General features: G+C 41.3%; 1 protein-coding gene across 2 annotated transcripts in view; it reads right to left on the bottom strand.

Annotated features, from left to right (window-relative positions):
* Positions 1 to 13,406, bottom strand: part of sl (small wing phospholipase C gamma 1) — an 83,455-nt gene that overhangs the window by 37,185 nt on the left and 32,864 nt on the right. For both annotated transcript variants that reach the window (XM_050192184.3, XM_050192183.3), the window contains exons 19-21: positions 10,827 to 11,004; positions 8,487 to 8,762; positions 5,309 to 5,375 (exon numbers count right to left, since the gene is read on the bottom strand). In XM_050192184.3, the coding sequence (XP_050048141.1) occupies positions 5,309 to 5,375; positions 8,487 to 8,762; positions 10,827 to 11,004 (521 nt within the window). The remainder of the gene's footprint in view (positions 1 to 5,308; positions 5,376 to 8,486; positions 8,763 to 10,826; positions 11,005 to 13,406) is intronic.

Raw genomic sequence — 13,406 nt, 5'->3', positions numbered from 1 at the left:
ACTGTGTGTGCATGCAAATCCATAACTTAGGAGTGGCACCTAATAAAATCGAGGAAAGGAAGCTTGATTTTTTATTCTACCATGTGAAGCTGATCGGCAGTGGCCATAATGGGCTTTTCAGGGTTCTCAGTCATCGTGACCTCCAACCGCTAGAGAAATTTAACCGTCTGAATGACATCTAACCCCTGACAGAGCTTAAATGTCTTTGTCACAGATGAGAATTGGCCACGAACTCTTGTCTCACCCAAAAAAAAAAAAAAAAAAAAAAAACCAATTTGCGACATTTAAGAAGGTGGTGATCTCCAAGTCGCTGTGGTCGGCATGCAAGGCGACTAGTGGAATGTACTGTTTCATCTCCAATGTCAGACTGAACGCCGATACCCTGGAATAAATGTGCTAGATAGGTGACCGAGCGATTGGTGTGGACGATGTTAAGTGCCTAGATAGATGGAACAAGAATGTTAATGTTTTATGGCGATTCGAAGTCGTGTCCTAAAATACTTTGTGCACCCCGTATAGTCCTCACTACTGTCGCAGTCACCGCTGCTCAGATTCAGTTCAATAGCACACTAATGGATACAGTCGTCCTCAGTGCCCTTCATGGCATTACATATGACTTCGGCACCAAAGCTTTTCACAACACTGTCCGAAGACCGTGCACGGCACACACATGCAATCCAAGAGCATGCACACAAGCTGCGATGCTCTCTTCAGTCTTTGAATTCTTGTATTTCAACTTTTTTTTCTTTTGGGGGGGGGGAGGCTGCCAAGTAGGTGGTGCGGTCCTTATTCGAGTATATAAGGTATATGATGCGGTCCTTCACGCATGTGACAGCAGCAGTTAAGGGGAGATGCTTCTCAGAAAAACTTTTATTTATTACAACAATGGACACTCCAAGGAAATTTTTGCTGTTGTTGTCGCTGTGAGGTTCCGTATATATTATTGCGATAGCAATTATATAGACACTCCAAGCGAATTTTTGCCGTCATTAGTGTTGCTGTGAGGTTCCGTTTATATTTAGGTATATGTATGCTATGTGACACATGGTATATAAAGGTTATATGGCCACACCATTCTATTACTAACGTTAACTGCAGTGGTCGCTTAGTGGCTATGATGTTGGGCTGCTAAGCACGAGGTTGCGGGATCAAATCCCGGCCACAGAGGCCGCATTTTGATGGAGGCGAGATGCGAAAACACCTGTGTACTGAAATTTAGGTGCACGTTAAAGGACCTCGGGTGGTCCAACTGATTGCGGAGTCCCCCACTACAGCGTGCCTCATAATCAGGTCGTGGTTTTGGCATGTACAGTAAAAGCTCGTTAATTCACTACTCGTTAATTCGAAATTTCGGATAATTCGAATTAGTCACCGCGGTCCGTCCAACAATGTATTGAAAGCAATATGTAACACATCCCGCTTATTCACACTGAAATCCGCACCACCACCGATAATTCGAACTCCGCATCATCGTGGATGGGGAGCACGCTGGCGTCGCCGCGCAGCTTTGCTTTTACGATCAGCGGCAAGGACGATAACACCGTCGCCGCGCGCCGTGTTCTTTGTGTACAAGCAAGTGAGGGTGAGCCAGCGAATGCGGCTCAATCTCGCGTGTGCGAGAGGGGAAGGTGGGGCAGAGCGCGCCCTCTCTTGTCGCACGCGAGGCATGAGGGTGAGGCGAGGGAGGGACGGGAGGACGATCTTCGGCGGCTGCTGCTTACGGCGCGGCCATGCGGGCGCCGCATCTTGAAAGCGATCTGCGACGTGGCCAATGTGCGCGCCCGCGTGGGCCTCATCTTCAAAGCGATCTGCGATGTTTGCAGAGTGCACGTAGTGCTGGTAGCTTCATATGCGATGTGCTTTTTACGTTTTGTTCGCGTTGAAGCGAGAGCTGTACGAACGCCAAGTCGCTCGCTGCTAGTGCTGCGTGTCCTTACTCCAGCGTTTTTCAGCGAGTTTCCGCGGTCATCGAGCGAGATGCGTTCATGCTTACCTGTGCGCGCGTGACACAGTGCTTGTTAATTTATTTAGTAAGCGAATGCTTACAAGTTTATACGGCCGATAAAACTATTATCTTTACTTCGTATAGCTATCTACTAATTTTCTATTGCAATCGATGCTTCGATTTTCGCGCGAGTCTGCGACATTTTTTTTTTCTCCGCCCCAGTCAGCGCGACGAACGCGCGGATGGAGCAAGAGCCATCTCGACATCGGGCGCGTCGGACCGTGCTGGCCGCGTCCGGTTACCTTGGCTGCGCCAGTGCTTCGAAGTATAGACGTTCACGCCAACGTGACGCAGCGTGTGCGCGCGTTAACCGAGCGATTTTTTTCTCTGACTTTCATTAGTTCGAATTTTGTATAATTCGAATTTTCATAGCATTCCCGCGGAATTCGAATTAATGAGCTTTTACTGTGAAACCCCATAACTTTTTTTTTTTTTTGTCACTAAGGTTGCTCATACCAAGTCCTACATTCTTGACAAAATGATTCCTCAGAATTTTAAGAATGGCAGCCCACAAACAAATGTGATGAAACAAAACACAGAATTTTAAGAATGGCAGCCCAGAGACAAATGTTATGAAACAGAACACCGGCAGCACATGCCTTTTATCTTACATCTTCTCAGACTTAGATTTTAAAAGTGCAAAACAATAACAGAGCTCAAACCTGAGTATGACGTAATTTTAATGGTGCGGCTGTGCACTACCTTTGGGATCAGCCTAGGCAAGAGGTTTGAAACTTACCTGATACGAAAAAGTGGTGGTAAAGTCGCTAAGAAAGACATTGACTTTAATAAATAAACAGAAATGAAATTGTGACATGGCAGGATTCAAACAGAGCACCCCTAGCAGAACAGCTCGCTGTTATTTAGTCACCTTACTTCAATTGATATTGTCACTACAGCTACAAGCCTTACACTTTGCGTAATATCCTAGCATGTTGCTATCACATTCAATGTTTTGCCCTTATGGCGAAACTGTGATAATTTTATTATTAGTACTAAAGGTTTGAAAATTCAGCCAATTACAGAGGTTTTCACGCACATTTTAAATATGTCATTATGTCTTGTGTGGCTGTCATAGTTTTTGAGTTATGTGATACACAATGGCAAAATATAGTAATCATTGCAACCACTTTTTATCTACTAAAATTTCACAAAAAGCATCGTGCTGTAGCTTATTTAGCTCTTTGTAGATCGCAGAGTGCCAATATCTAGCCAGACAAAGTACAATTACTGGAACTATGCAAAAAAATTTGGACATTTCAACTGACTGCTTTTTTTCACAATTCCCTGAATTATAACCTCATACTTTTGCAACTACTGGTGGGAGATACTGCAATTTCAAGTAGATATCAGAATTCAAATTATCTTCAAAAGTATGTATGCCAGATTTTGTTAGCATAAGACAATTATAAGAATACAAGGTTATTTTCATGATGTTGTGACAAAAATTTGTGAGAAGATTTTTGTGAAAACTTAATAGACAAAAGCTGTCAACAAAATCACTATATTTTGTCATCGTGTAGAATGTAAGTCAAGAATTATAGCAGCAAGAGAAAAACAAATTAAATATTTATAATCTGCTTGAAAAGCTGTATAATTGGGTGTATTTTCAAATCTCTAGTACAAATACTCAAGAAAAGCTTTTCGAGCAGCATCTCCCCTTCGAGAGGCACTAAAGGCAAATACCAAGTCGACATGAATTGTTAAAATACCATTCCAGAAACCTCACAGCGCTTGTTTCGTACCAAGAAAAGACTTAGTTTATGAGAAAATTGCATCCAAAGGGTCTGCATACCCCAAGCAGGGAGTGGTGACATTGCCTAGGCCATCACTGCCCTTTAGTACTTCTGTTGACGAGTAAAACGACGCCCAACAGACGGTCTTACAGCTTTTTGCGCAAAACACAAATGCGTGGCCTTGAAGAAATCGAGTCAAGGCAGCATCGGATTCACCGGTGCTGCTGCTCTTGGTCAAGTGGCGTGGACCATTCGGGAATCACATGACATCACATAGATGTGGCATTCTCTTCTACTTGCGGTTTGTGCGAGTTTTGCGAGCCAACGAAACCAGCGCAGCACTATGCAATAATGAAACTACTGAAATGCGAAAGTGCAGGTGGCACAGAGTGCAGAGAATGAAACCGCCTGCATTTTTGTTAAGTGTGACATCAAAGAGCTCCTTTTTCTAAAAATCAAATAAAACTTGACCATTAGCATTTTCTTTCATCTTATAATGCAATACGATTCTTTTTATTATGCTTGGTTGAGTACTATAGTGACAGAATTATAATGAGGAGTGCATTCATCATCGGGCTGGTACTTGAATGTCCCGGGGGAGTCTTTAAATCATGCCCTGCATTTACCTCAATTTGTTGATTACAAATGCTCTGCTCACGATAATATTGATGCCTTAGATGTCGTTGAGCACTAACGTATCATTTTAGCTTCACTTATTAATTGCCTTTAGTGTTCCTTTGAGGAGTTTTTGAGTTACTGTGGCTTCAGCATAGGCATCTGCCAATTGCACTTCACAGCATTTATTTACATGCCGGTATGTTATGCTTTTTTCTTTCTTTCTATACCGTTAATCAACTGCTTAAACTTATTATATTTTCCACTGTATAACTAAGTTTTTTCCCCTTGAATTTCAGGCTGTTTGACTCGTGTCTTTTGGTCACCAGCTCCTAAAGCACTTTATGAAAACAATGAGAGCTCATGAAGATTGATGCAATTTCACATTGCTTAAAGTGTACTTTCAATAACCACCTGCACCATTGTTTATCCGGTCCACAGATTGTCCAGTGTGCACTTCGGTGTACTGGAACAAGTACGGCCGCAAAGCGGCACAAAGCCTCTAAATCAACATTTAAGATGTCTTCTGTTGTGCACAGCCTTTCACTCTGCCATTGTATATTAAAAAGACACATCTATACACGGCTGCAACTTATACACCAATTTACTGGACATGGAAAAAAAATAAAAATTATGGGGTTTTACGTGCCAAAACCACTTTCTGATTATGAGGCACGCCGTAGTGGAGGACTCCGGAAATTTCGACCACCGGGTTCTTTAACGTGCACCTAAATCTAAATACACAGGTGTTTTCGCATTTCGCCCCCATCGAAATGCGGCCGCCGTGGCCGGGATTCGATCCCGCGACCTCGTGCTCAGCAGCCCAACACCATAGCCACTGAGCAACCACGGCGGGTTCTGAACATGGAAATAATGGTAGCCAACATCTCAAAGGAACAAAAGTGTTGACACAACTCCACAACCACAGCAGTCCCCAACGCAAGGTACTTACCTACTGTACACCCAGCAATGTCAATGCTTCCTTTCTGCAATGTACCTAAGGGCATTGCATCTCCAGACTAGAAAGTGAACAAAAAAAGAAAAGAAAAGAAAGGACATTGTAGACAGGCATGAAATGATCAAAACATTCAGAATACACTTATAGTGATGTCCAGCAAGTTTAGTATTTGGAGCAATTTTGGAGCGGAAGGAAATGTAGTTGTGGAGCAGTTAAGGAGCAAAAAAATTGATCACTTTGGAACTCTTGCAGTAGTAGAGCAGTAATCTGTAGCCATTTGGTTCAGCTTGCTATAACTGTGCAATCAGTAAGCGCTGCTCGACAGTTATGCAAGACACAAAGCCAGCAGCAACCAATGAAGCTTGTCTTCCTGTAGACATTATACCACGCACGGTATGTTGCAAATGATTTCAATAGGCAAGGAACCTAATTTTGTAAACAATGAAATAAACCTTTGTAGGTTAATGAGAACAAAGATATGCGCCTGGTTGTAAGACGGACATAAAATTACAAATTATCATCATCATCATCATCAGCAGCAGCAGCAGTCTGTTTTGTGTCCACTGCAGGACGAAGGCCTCTCCCTGCGATCTCCAATTAACCCTGTCCTGAGCCAACCGATTCCAACTAGCGCCCGTGAATTTCCTAATTTCATTGCCCAACCTAGTCTTATTCTGCCGTCCTTGACTGCGTTTCCCTTCTCTTGGTACCCATTCTGTAACCCTAATGGTCCAATGGTTATCTAATCGACGCATTACATGACCTGCCCAGCTCCATTTTTTTTTCTCTTGATGTCAATTAGAATACTGACTATACCTGTTTGCTCTTTGATCCAAACCGCTCTTTCTGTCTCTTAATGTTATGCCTAGTAATCTTCGTTCCGTCGCTCTTTGCGCGGTCTTTAACTTGTTCTCAAGCTTCTTTGTCAGTCTCCAAGTCTCTGCCCCATATGTCAGCACTGGTCAAATGTACTGATTGTACACCTTCCTTTTCAATGATAATGGTAAGCTTCCAGTCAGGAGCTGACAATGTCTGCCGTATGCGATCCAACCCATTTTTATTCTTCTATGAACTTCCTTTTCATGATCAATGTTCCCTGTGATTAATTGACCTAGGTAAACGTACTCCTTCACAGACTCTAGAGGCTGACTGGTGATCCTGAACTCTTGTTCCTCTGCCCGGTTATTCATCATTATCTTTGTTTCTGCATATTAATCTTCAATCCCACTCTTACACTCTCTCTGTTAAGGTCCTCAATCATTTGTAGTAACTCGTCTGCATAAATATGTTAGAACAATTTGCGCCCTCAGGCATAAGACAAAAAGTGACGGCAAATGTCTTATATGCATTCCAAATGACAGATCTGCTTTGGTATGCTTTACCACACTACAGAAAATGCACATTACATGCAGCAACAATGCTGGAAGCTTGACGAGAGACTACATGGGTCTATGGATGATGTCAAGAAGGAGATGCCTCCGTATGGTGTGTCACAATAATGGCGATGGCATTCAAGAACAACGTTCATACCATCCCGCACACTCGCTTTCGTTCCAAGACAGTTTGTCGGCTTTCTGTGTGCCGTGGGGCCTCTGGAAATAGATACTAGTCGATTTGGCATAAAACTAACTTTAGTTGCCGATACCTGGATAGACTTTCAGAGCATACTGATTAGGCCTAACAACCGAGGCAGTGTGCCATGACAAAAATTGGCCATTGGCCGATGTGATACGGGCTGCAAGCTGCGGTCGCAGAACAGTTGCTGCTAATATGTTCATACGAGTGGCTAATTGGCAATCGGTTCCGAGATCACACTTATGGGTTTTTGACAACTGTTTAAGCGCCGTTTGGGTCTTCAGGCGACCAGCTGGCAACTACTGCAAGTGAATGTAGAATTAATTTGTGTGCTTAAAGGGGCCCTGAAACAATTTTTGGACGTAGTAAGAAAACTATGCCGATCATTCACAGAGGCTGCTGTGAACACGTGAGCCAAATATTACTGCACTGCATGCAGCAGGGAATTTACAATCTCCTGTCAAACACGGCGAAAAATTGCTTGCTCTCGCTTCCACAATATCATCATGCAGCACCGTTGAAAGCAGCTCGCCCACCAATGCTATTGGATGATTTCGTGATCACGAGAGCATTCTCAATAATGCAGTCGACTCTCGTTACAACAGACCCTGATAATCCGACAAAAGATGTCCGTTTTATCCGAAGTCCATAATATCCGAAACGCGTCACTTCCGAAACTTTGGTCGCGATGTGTAACGAACATTATTGCAAAGAGTGAGTAACGAACATCCAAAGTAAAAAACAAACAAACAAAGAAAAGCTGAAGTTTCGTCCAAAAGGCAAAGCATAGATTACAATAGCAAATTAGTAAGTAGACAGCTATGTGAAGTAAGGATAGTAGTTCTATCGGCCGTATAAAGTTGTAAACATTACTTTACTGAATAACTTTGTGTGAGTGAACATGTGTGTGAAAAAAAGTGTGTGATCATGTGTAATGAATAAGATCTGTGAGCTTTCCAGTGGCTAAGCAGTCGTATATCTTCGCACACGCTTCACACATAGGTTCTGCTTTTGTTGCTGTTCCCTTTGTAGGCATCGTGTACAGGAATTGTTTCGACTGGAGTTGACCTGGATGAACCTTGTACCAAGACAGGCGTGCCTCATAATCAGATTGTGGTTTCGCCACGTAAAACCCCAGAATTTAATTTTTTTTGCCCTGATACAAACTGAGCACACTGGAAAGGCTGCGTGAAATGCATCGACCACGGCTGTGTATTTCACCGTCTATGTGAAAAATGAAGTAGTAGATAATCGAGTTGCTAACTGGATTATTCAAATGTTTACAAATCGATTTGTATAGTTGAGTATTCGCATAATCCTATGAAAACATTGCATTACCATGAAAATGCAAAAATATCGCATTTTTGTGCAGTTGGCTCAAATAGCACTTGAGTGGGAGCAGCCTGGAGCAGGCAAGTCAAATTGTAGCAAAATGCTTATGAGCCTATTCAATCACCAATGTCCAACCACTGCACATGTATGTACGTTTGTAAGTCAGCCTGCATGGTAAAAAATTTATGACAGCTGCATTTGTAGTGCTTCCTTAATTTTAATCACACAAAATCTATACTGGGTGCATCAGGTCACCCAAGCTCACCCCATCGTCAGATGCATCCTGTGTTTCAAGCACCTCCACAAAGTTTGCAGGAAACCAGTGCTGCCGCTTTCCGCCATAATTGCCGCGCCACCATCCTCCTTCTAGACGCACTACATTGGTGATGATGGCATGCTTGCAAAATGAGAGTTCATCTTCCCGCTGTGCCCTGTAGTCATACAGGGCCTTCACTGTCGCACGAAAGGCTCCTGAAAAGCTGTCTGGATCCATGTAGGTACCTGCGGGTCCTCCGACCTCTAGCGGATTATCATCAGTGTCCTGGAACAAGACAAAACTGCATGTCACCATTCAGTCTTCTCATACACGAAGAGAAAAAAAAAGAACGTTCAAGAATTATTAATAATTATAAACAAAGGCGCATAAAGTATAAAGTTAACCTGCAAAAGTATACATACAGACAGCTGCAAAAAAGGTAATACACAAGTGTAGACAGCACTGTTTAATTAATATAAGGCTGGGTAACAGGCAGGTAATCAGTGGACAAGCAAGCATGAACATTCACTGTGCAGACAGTAGCAGGGCCAAAGACTAGACACATGCAATAAACAAGGCAACCAAGCTTTAGTTTCTGGCTTTCTACAAGGTCATTTGCTTAACACAGCACATAGCCAGTTAAATTAACAGCGCACAAAATGTTTTCCTACATCCCAATTTATTTCACACTTTCTCAAAGGAGGAGAGGAGAACTTAAAGGAAGAAGTCCTGTGTGTAGCATTCATGTTTCTGCTACTCTGTGAGCGCTTCATTAAAATACTGGCTATAAACAGGCATCTTTTCTATGTTTTGGTTTCTTTGATGAACTTTTGGACTAATGTCTCCCCCCCCCCCCCTTTCATTGCATCTGCCTCAGCAACAGATCTTTTGGACAGCTTTTAAGGGGACATGAACTAATTGGATAAGACAATGCCTTAAGAGAGAAGGTGCAAAGAAAGGAAAGGCATGCTTTAAGAGAACTATAATCAAGCAAGTACAGCTGATTTGAAAGGGCCACATAATCTAGACAATACTGCCAGACACCAAGCATGAAGCTATAAAAAAAATGCTATGCTGTTCAACTATTATTTGTGCCACTCATGGTTCAATGAGGATGAATCATTGTTGTATTACTTTGATGTATTATGCCATAGTACTTCAATGATTCTGTTATTTTTATGAAGAGAGAATGGCTAACCACATTACCACAGCAATCATGTCAAAAAATAGCAACAAATTCAATATCCTTACAGCTTTTAAGTTATACCTGGTTTCAACTCTTAAATTGTCAAGTACAGTAGAACCTTGATATAACAAATACAGAGATACCGAATTATCAGATATAATGAAGCAAATGAAAAATGTTTTCTCCAATATCAGGGGCAACGAATATATGCTTATAATGAGTATAGAATACAGTGAAGGAATTGTTGTGTCGGATGTCATATTGTTATAACGACGTTCGACTGCGACATGGAGTGAAAGTGAGGTACGCAAGAACATGTATTACTAACTGTGCATTCACTGCAATGTTAGTTTTAAGTCTTGTTCAAAGGCCAACTGCAACAATATTTCATTTTTTACTAAATTCATTTTAAATGAGTAGTATATACTACTGAAGCAATCTTGGCACAGCTGCAGGGATGGTAATCATGTAATTGTCTTAACAGCCATTAAGGTAGCACCCAAGTAGGTAAAGGCAAGGCGCATAAGACCAGGACTTAGGAAGAAGAACACAAACGACAAGACGGGCGCCTAAGTCCTGGTCTTATGCGCCTTGCCTTTACCTACTTCAAGCATGAACCAACTAGCCCAAGCAAGAGTTTTACTGTAGCACCCAAACAGACGATGTAGGTGCCTGGTGGTTAGTGGATATGACACAAATCCCAGACCACGGCCCCAGAGATTTTCTGTGTGCCATGGGTGTTTTCTTATCTTGGAAGCCATGCGCAGGTACCGCGCTAGTTCTTAATGTTTTGGGTAATGCATCATTTCTAGTGTGCAGTAATAGCAGAATTTTTTTGTCATTTTTGGTATCAAAAACTATTTTTTTGCAAGCTTTTTGTGATGCATCCACTTGTATTTCAAACCTAACATCTTGCACAGAGGGTGCTCTATATCTACACTACCTGAAACTAAGCTTTCTACATGGCCCAAAATTTTGTTGAAGTAGGCCTTTAAGTATGACAAGGTACAACCAGTCAAGTGAATCCCCAGTTAAGAAACCTATATACTTTGCTGCTGAGGGTGACCACTGTGATTACAGCAGTTTTAAATATTGTTAACTAGCTGGACATGGACTGCAGGAGCTTTCACAATGTCTTTCAGCAGAACAGAACTGAGCCATACCGTTCCAATTCTCCGAATAATATCTTCATTCACAGGGTACTTGAGCTTGACTTTACGATACAGTGGGTGTTTCTCATAGTAATTCACAAGCTCAACAAGGCTTTCAAACTGGGCTGTACCGATGACAAAAAGGCGGCCTTCTTGCTTGATACGACAATGCTTCAACTTATTCTCTGCCCTGAAAAAAGAACAAACCAGTGGTTGTGAAAACAATAAGACCAACCTTTGAAATTTGTTCCCTGCATGGCTCTTACAAGAAGGAAGTGAGAGGGTTGGACATATCAGAAAACACATACATGTACTACTTATACATGTAAAATGCACTTGCAAATACGTTGAAAGGCTTCTAGCTGTTAACCCAGTAAGTAATAAAATTGTTTCAGTGATGACATAGTAGTGACATAATTGCCACAAAAAGCACGCACACAAAAGGCAAAAGAAACACACATGCTACAACACTTTTGCCTTTTTGTGTGTGAGTTTTGCGGCAACTATGTCAGTCTACAAGAACCAACTAGGCCAAGAGCAAGTTCTATTGATGATAAAGTAAACCGACAAAGGGAAGGAAGGTCAATATACACAGGATGGAAATTGATATAAGTTGACCCCTGATGTAGTGCCATTTGCCAGGCCAGAAACTGTCATTTTTCAATAGTTCAGTCCAGCTTATTCCCTAAAAAAAAATTAAAAAAAAAAAAAAGAACCCTGTGCTGAGGGCACTACACAATTGACAAGGATACATTTTCAAAAACTGATTCATACGTTATCTCACAGAAAACATGACTTGCCTTTATGAAACTTGTATCACGATTGTTTACCTTTTGTATCAGCATTATTGCTGTATTGTTGCAGCATTTTGTTGTATTGACATAATTGTTTTACTTCTTGTGACCTAGTATTGTATTTTATCCACTCTACATGGACTTCGTGTCTGCAGTATGTATTAAATAAATAAATAATAAAAAAAAAAATGTTGGCAGACAATTGATAGATGCAACATGGTGTTGAAGGCCATTCTAATCAAATGCTGCTCAGAAAAAAAAAAAAAAGAATGAAGCTGAAAACGTAGCACTCTGGGAGCATGGGAGTACAAGAAACAAATGGCCAGTGCATTTGGAAGTACACAGTGCTGTAAAATGTACGATTATATGTATAATGCAAGGGCATGGTGAGGCAAGCTGTAAAAAAAAAAAAATCTGATGCAGACGCTGGTAGTACAGCAATAAGAGAGACATGACAGATTGATTTCTGCTTGGTGACAGCATTTTGCTTTCACTTATGTGGATGTTTACATTTAGTTCTGTATCCCTTTTGCTATTTCTGTCCTTTTGCAGCTGTACTTCATGTGCAGTATGGCATGTTATATCACTTGCTAGTGTATTAATAATGGCAGTTTTAGCCTTGCTTTTTTCTTGTGATCCTAAAGGAAGATGGCAAGTTTCTTGTGCTCTAGTCATGCATGACTGTGCCTGTTCACTAATGCAATGGTGGTGGACCTACTGCAAATTTTCACATGGAAATTATCACAATATGTTTGTCACTTCAGTTTCATCAGTGTGCTGTCCATGTCATGCAACACCTTTGTAATAATCATGTTGCATCAACTAGCCAGCAAGTCTGTATTTCCTGTTCCTGCACATATATTTGCATTTGCTTTTCAGCACAATTTCTTTGGAATGATACCTCAGCTTCACTTGAACTAGCACTATTTCCATTTGCTGGTGGTACCAGACTGTGTTGAGGATTAAAAGAATAATACACCGATACATTTACAGTAAATGAGAGAAGTCATTACATTTTAACATAAAGTAACTTTCCTGTTCTGTTTTGGCATAAGTAAAGAAACAAAGTACGCCAAAGTGCATGTTCAGACAAGTCACTTTTTTATCACTGTTCATGTTCATTGATAGTATTGCTGTTACCCCTTTGGTTACCACATGTTTTTCCAAAGTGCAACAAATTCAATTTTCGACTAAGTAACACACTGGCAGGCTCTAAATTCAAATTCATTGGCGATATGTTGCCAAACATCTTACAAATGTTTAAATCTGAAAATTCTAACAAAAATTAAGTCATGCTAATCAATAATGATTAGTGTTCCTTGGGCACCATCGCCTTTTCATCGCTGTCAGTGTCCCTTGAAGGTATCTCTAATAAACTAAGTCCTCCAAATCAGAGCTAATAAAATGTTCTTAATTTCTGCATCATTCAAGAAACATGCAGAATTTTTGCATCAGTCTGCAATGTCATAAACAAGATACGAGCAACACAATTTAATAAGCTTTGTCGCACAATCTGTCGCACGAAAACAAACCCTACCATAAAATGTTTTACTCACTTCTGAGTAGATGGCCCACCAGTCAATGGATATTTCATGTTTACAAATGAACTCTGGCATGGCCAGGGATGTGCATTGGTGGCCAGATGAATATACTCAGGCACGACACTTACAGGGGTTACAGTAAAAGAGTGACAGTCTTCTAAGAGAAGTTTTTATACACAAAGAAGTCTGCAGTGTTAATGCTTTAATAGCCAAGAGAGGCTCAAACGGCGGCAGCATTCAGAAGTTTCGACACCACA

The sequence above is a fragment of the Dermacentor andersoni genome, chromosome 1 (assembly GCF_023375885.2).
Source record: "Dermacentor andersoni chromosome 1, qqDerAnde1_hic_scaffold, whole genome shotgun sequence".
Taxonomy (NCBI): domain Eukaryota; kingdom Metazoa; phylum Arthropoda; class Arachnida; order Ixodida; family Ixodidae; genus Dermacentor; species Dermacentor andersoni.
Note: the sequence above shows the minus strand (reverse complement) of the source record. Positions and strands in the feature narration are given on the sequence as shown.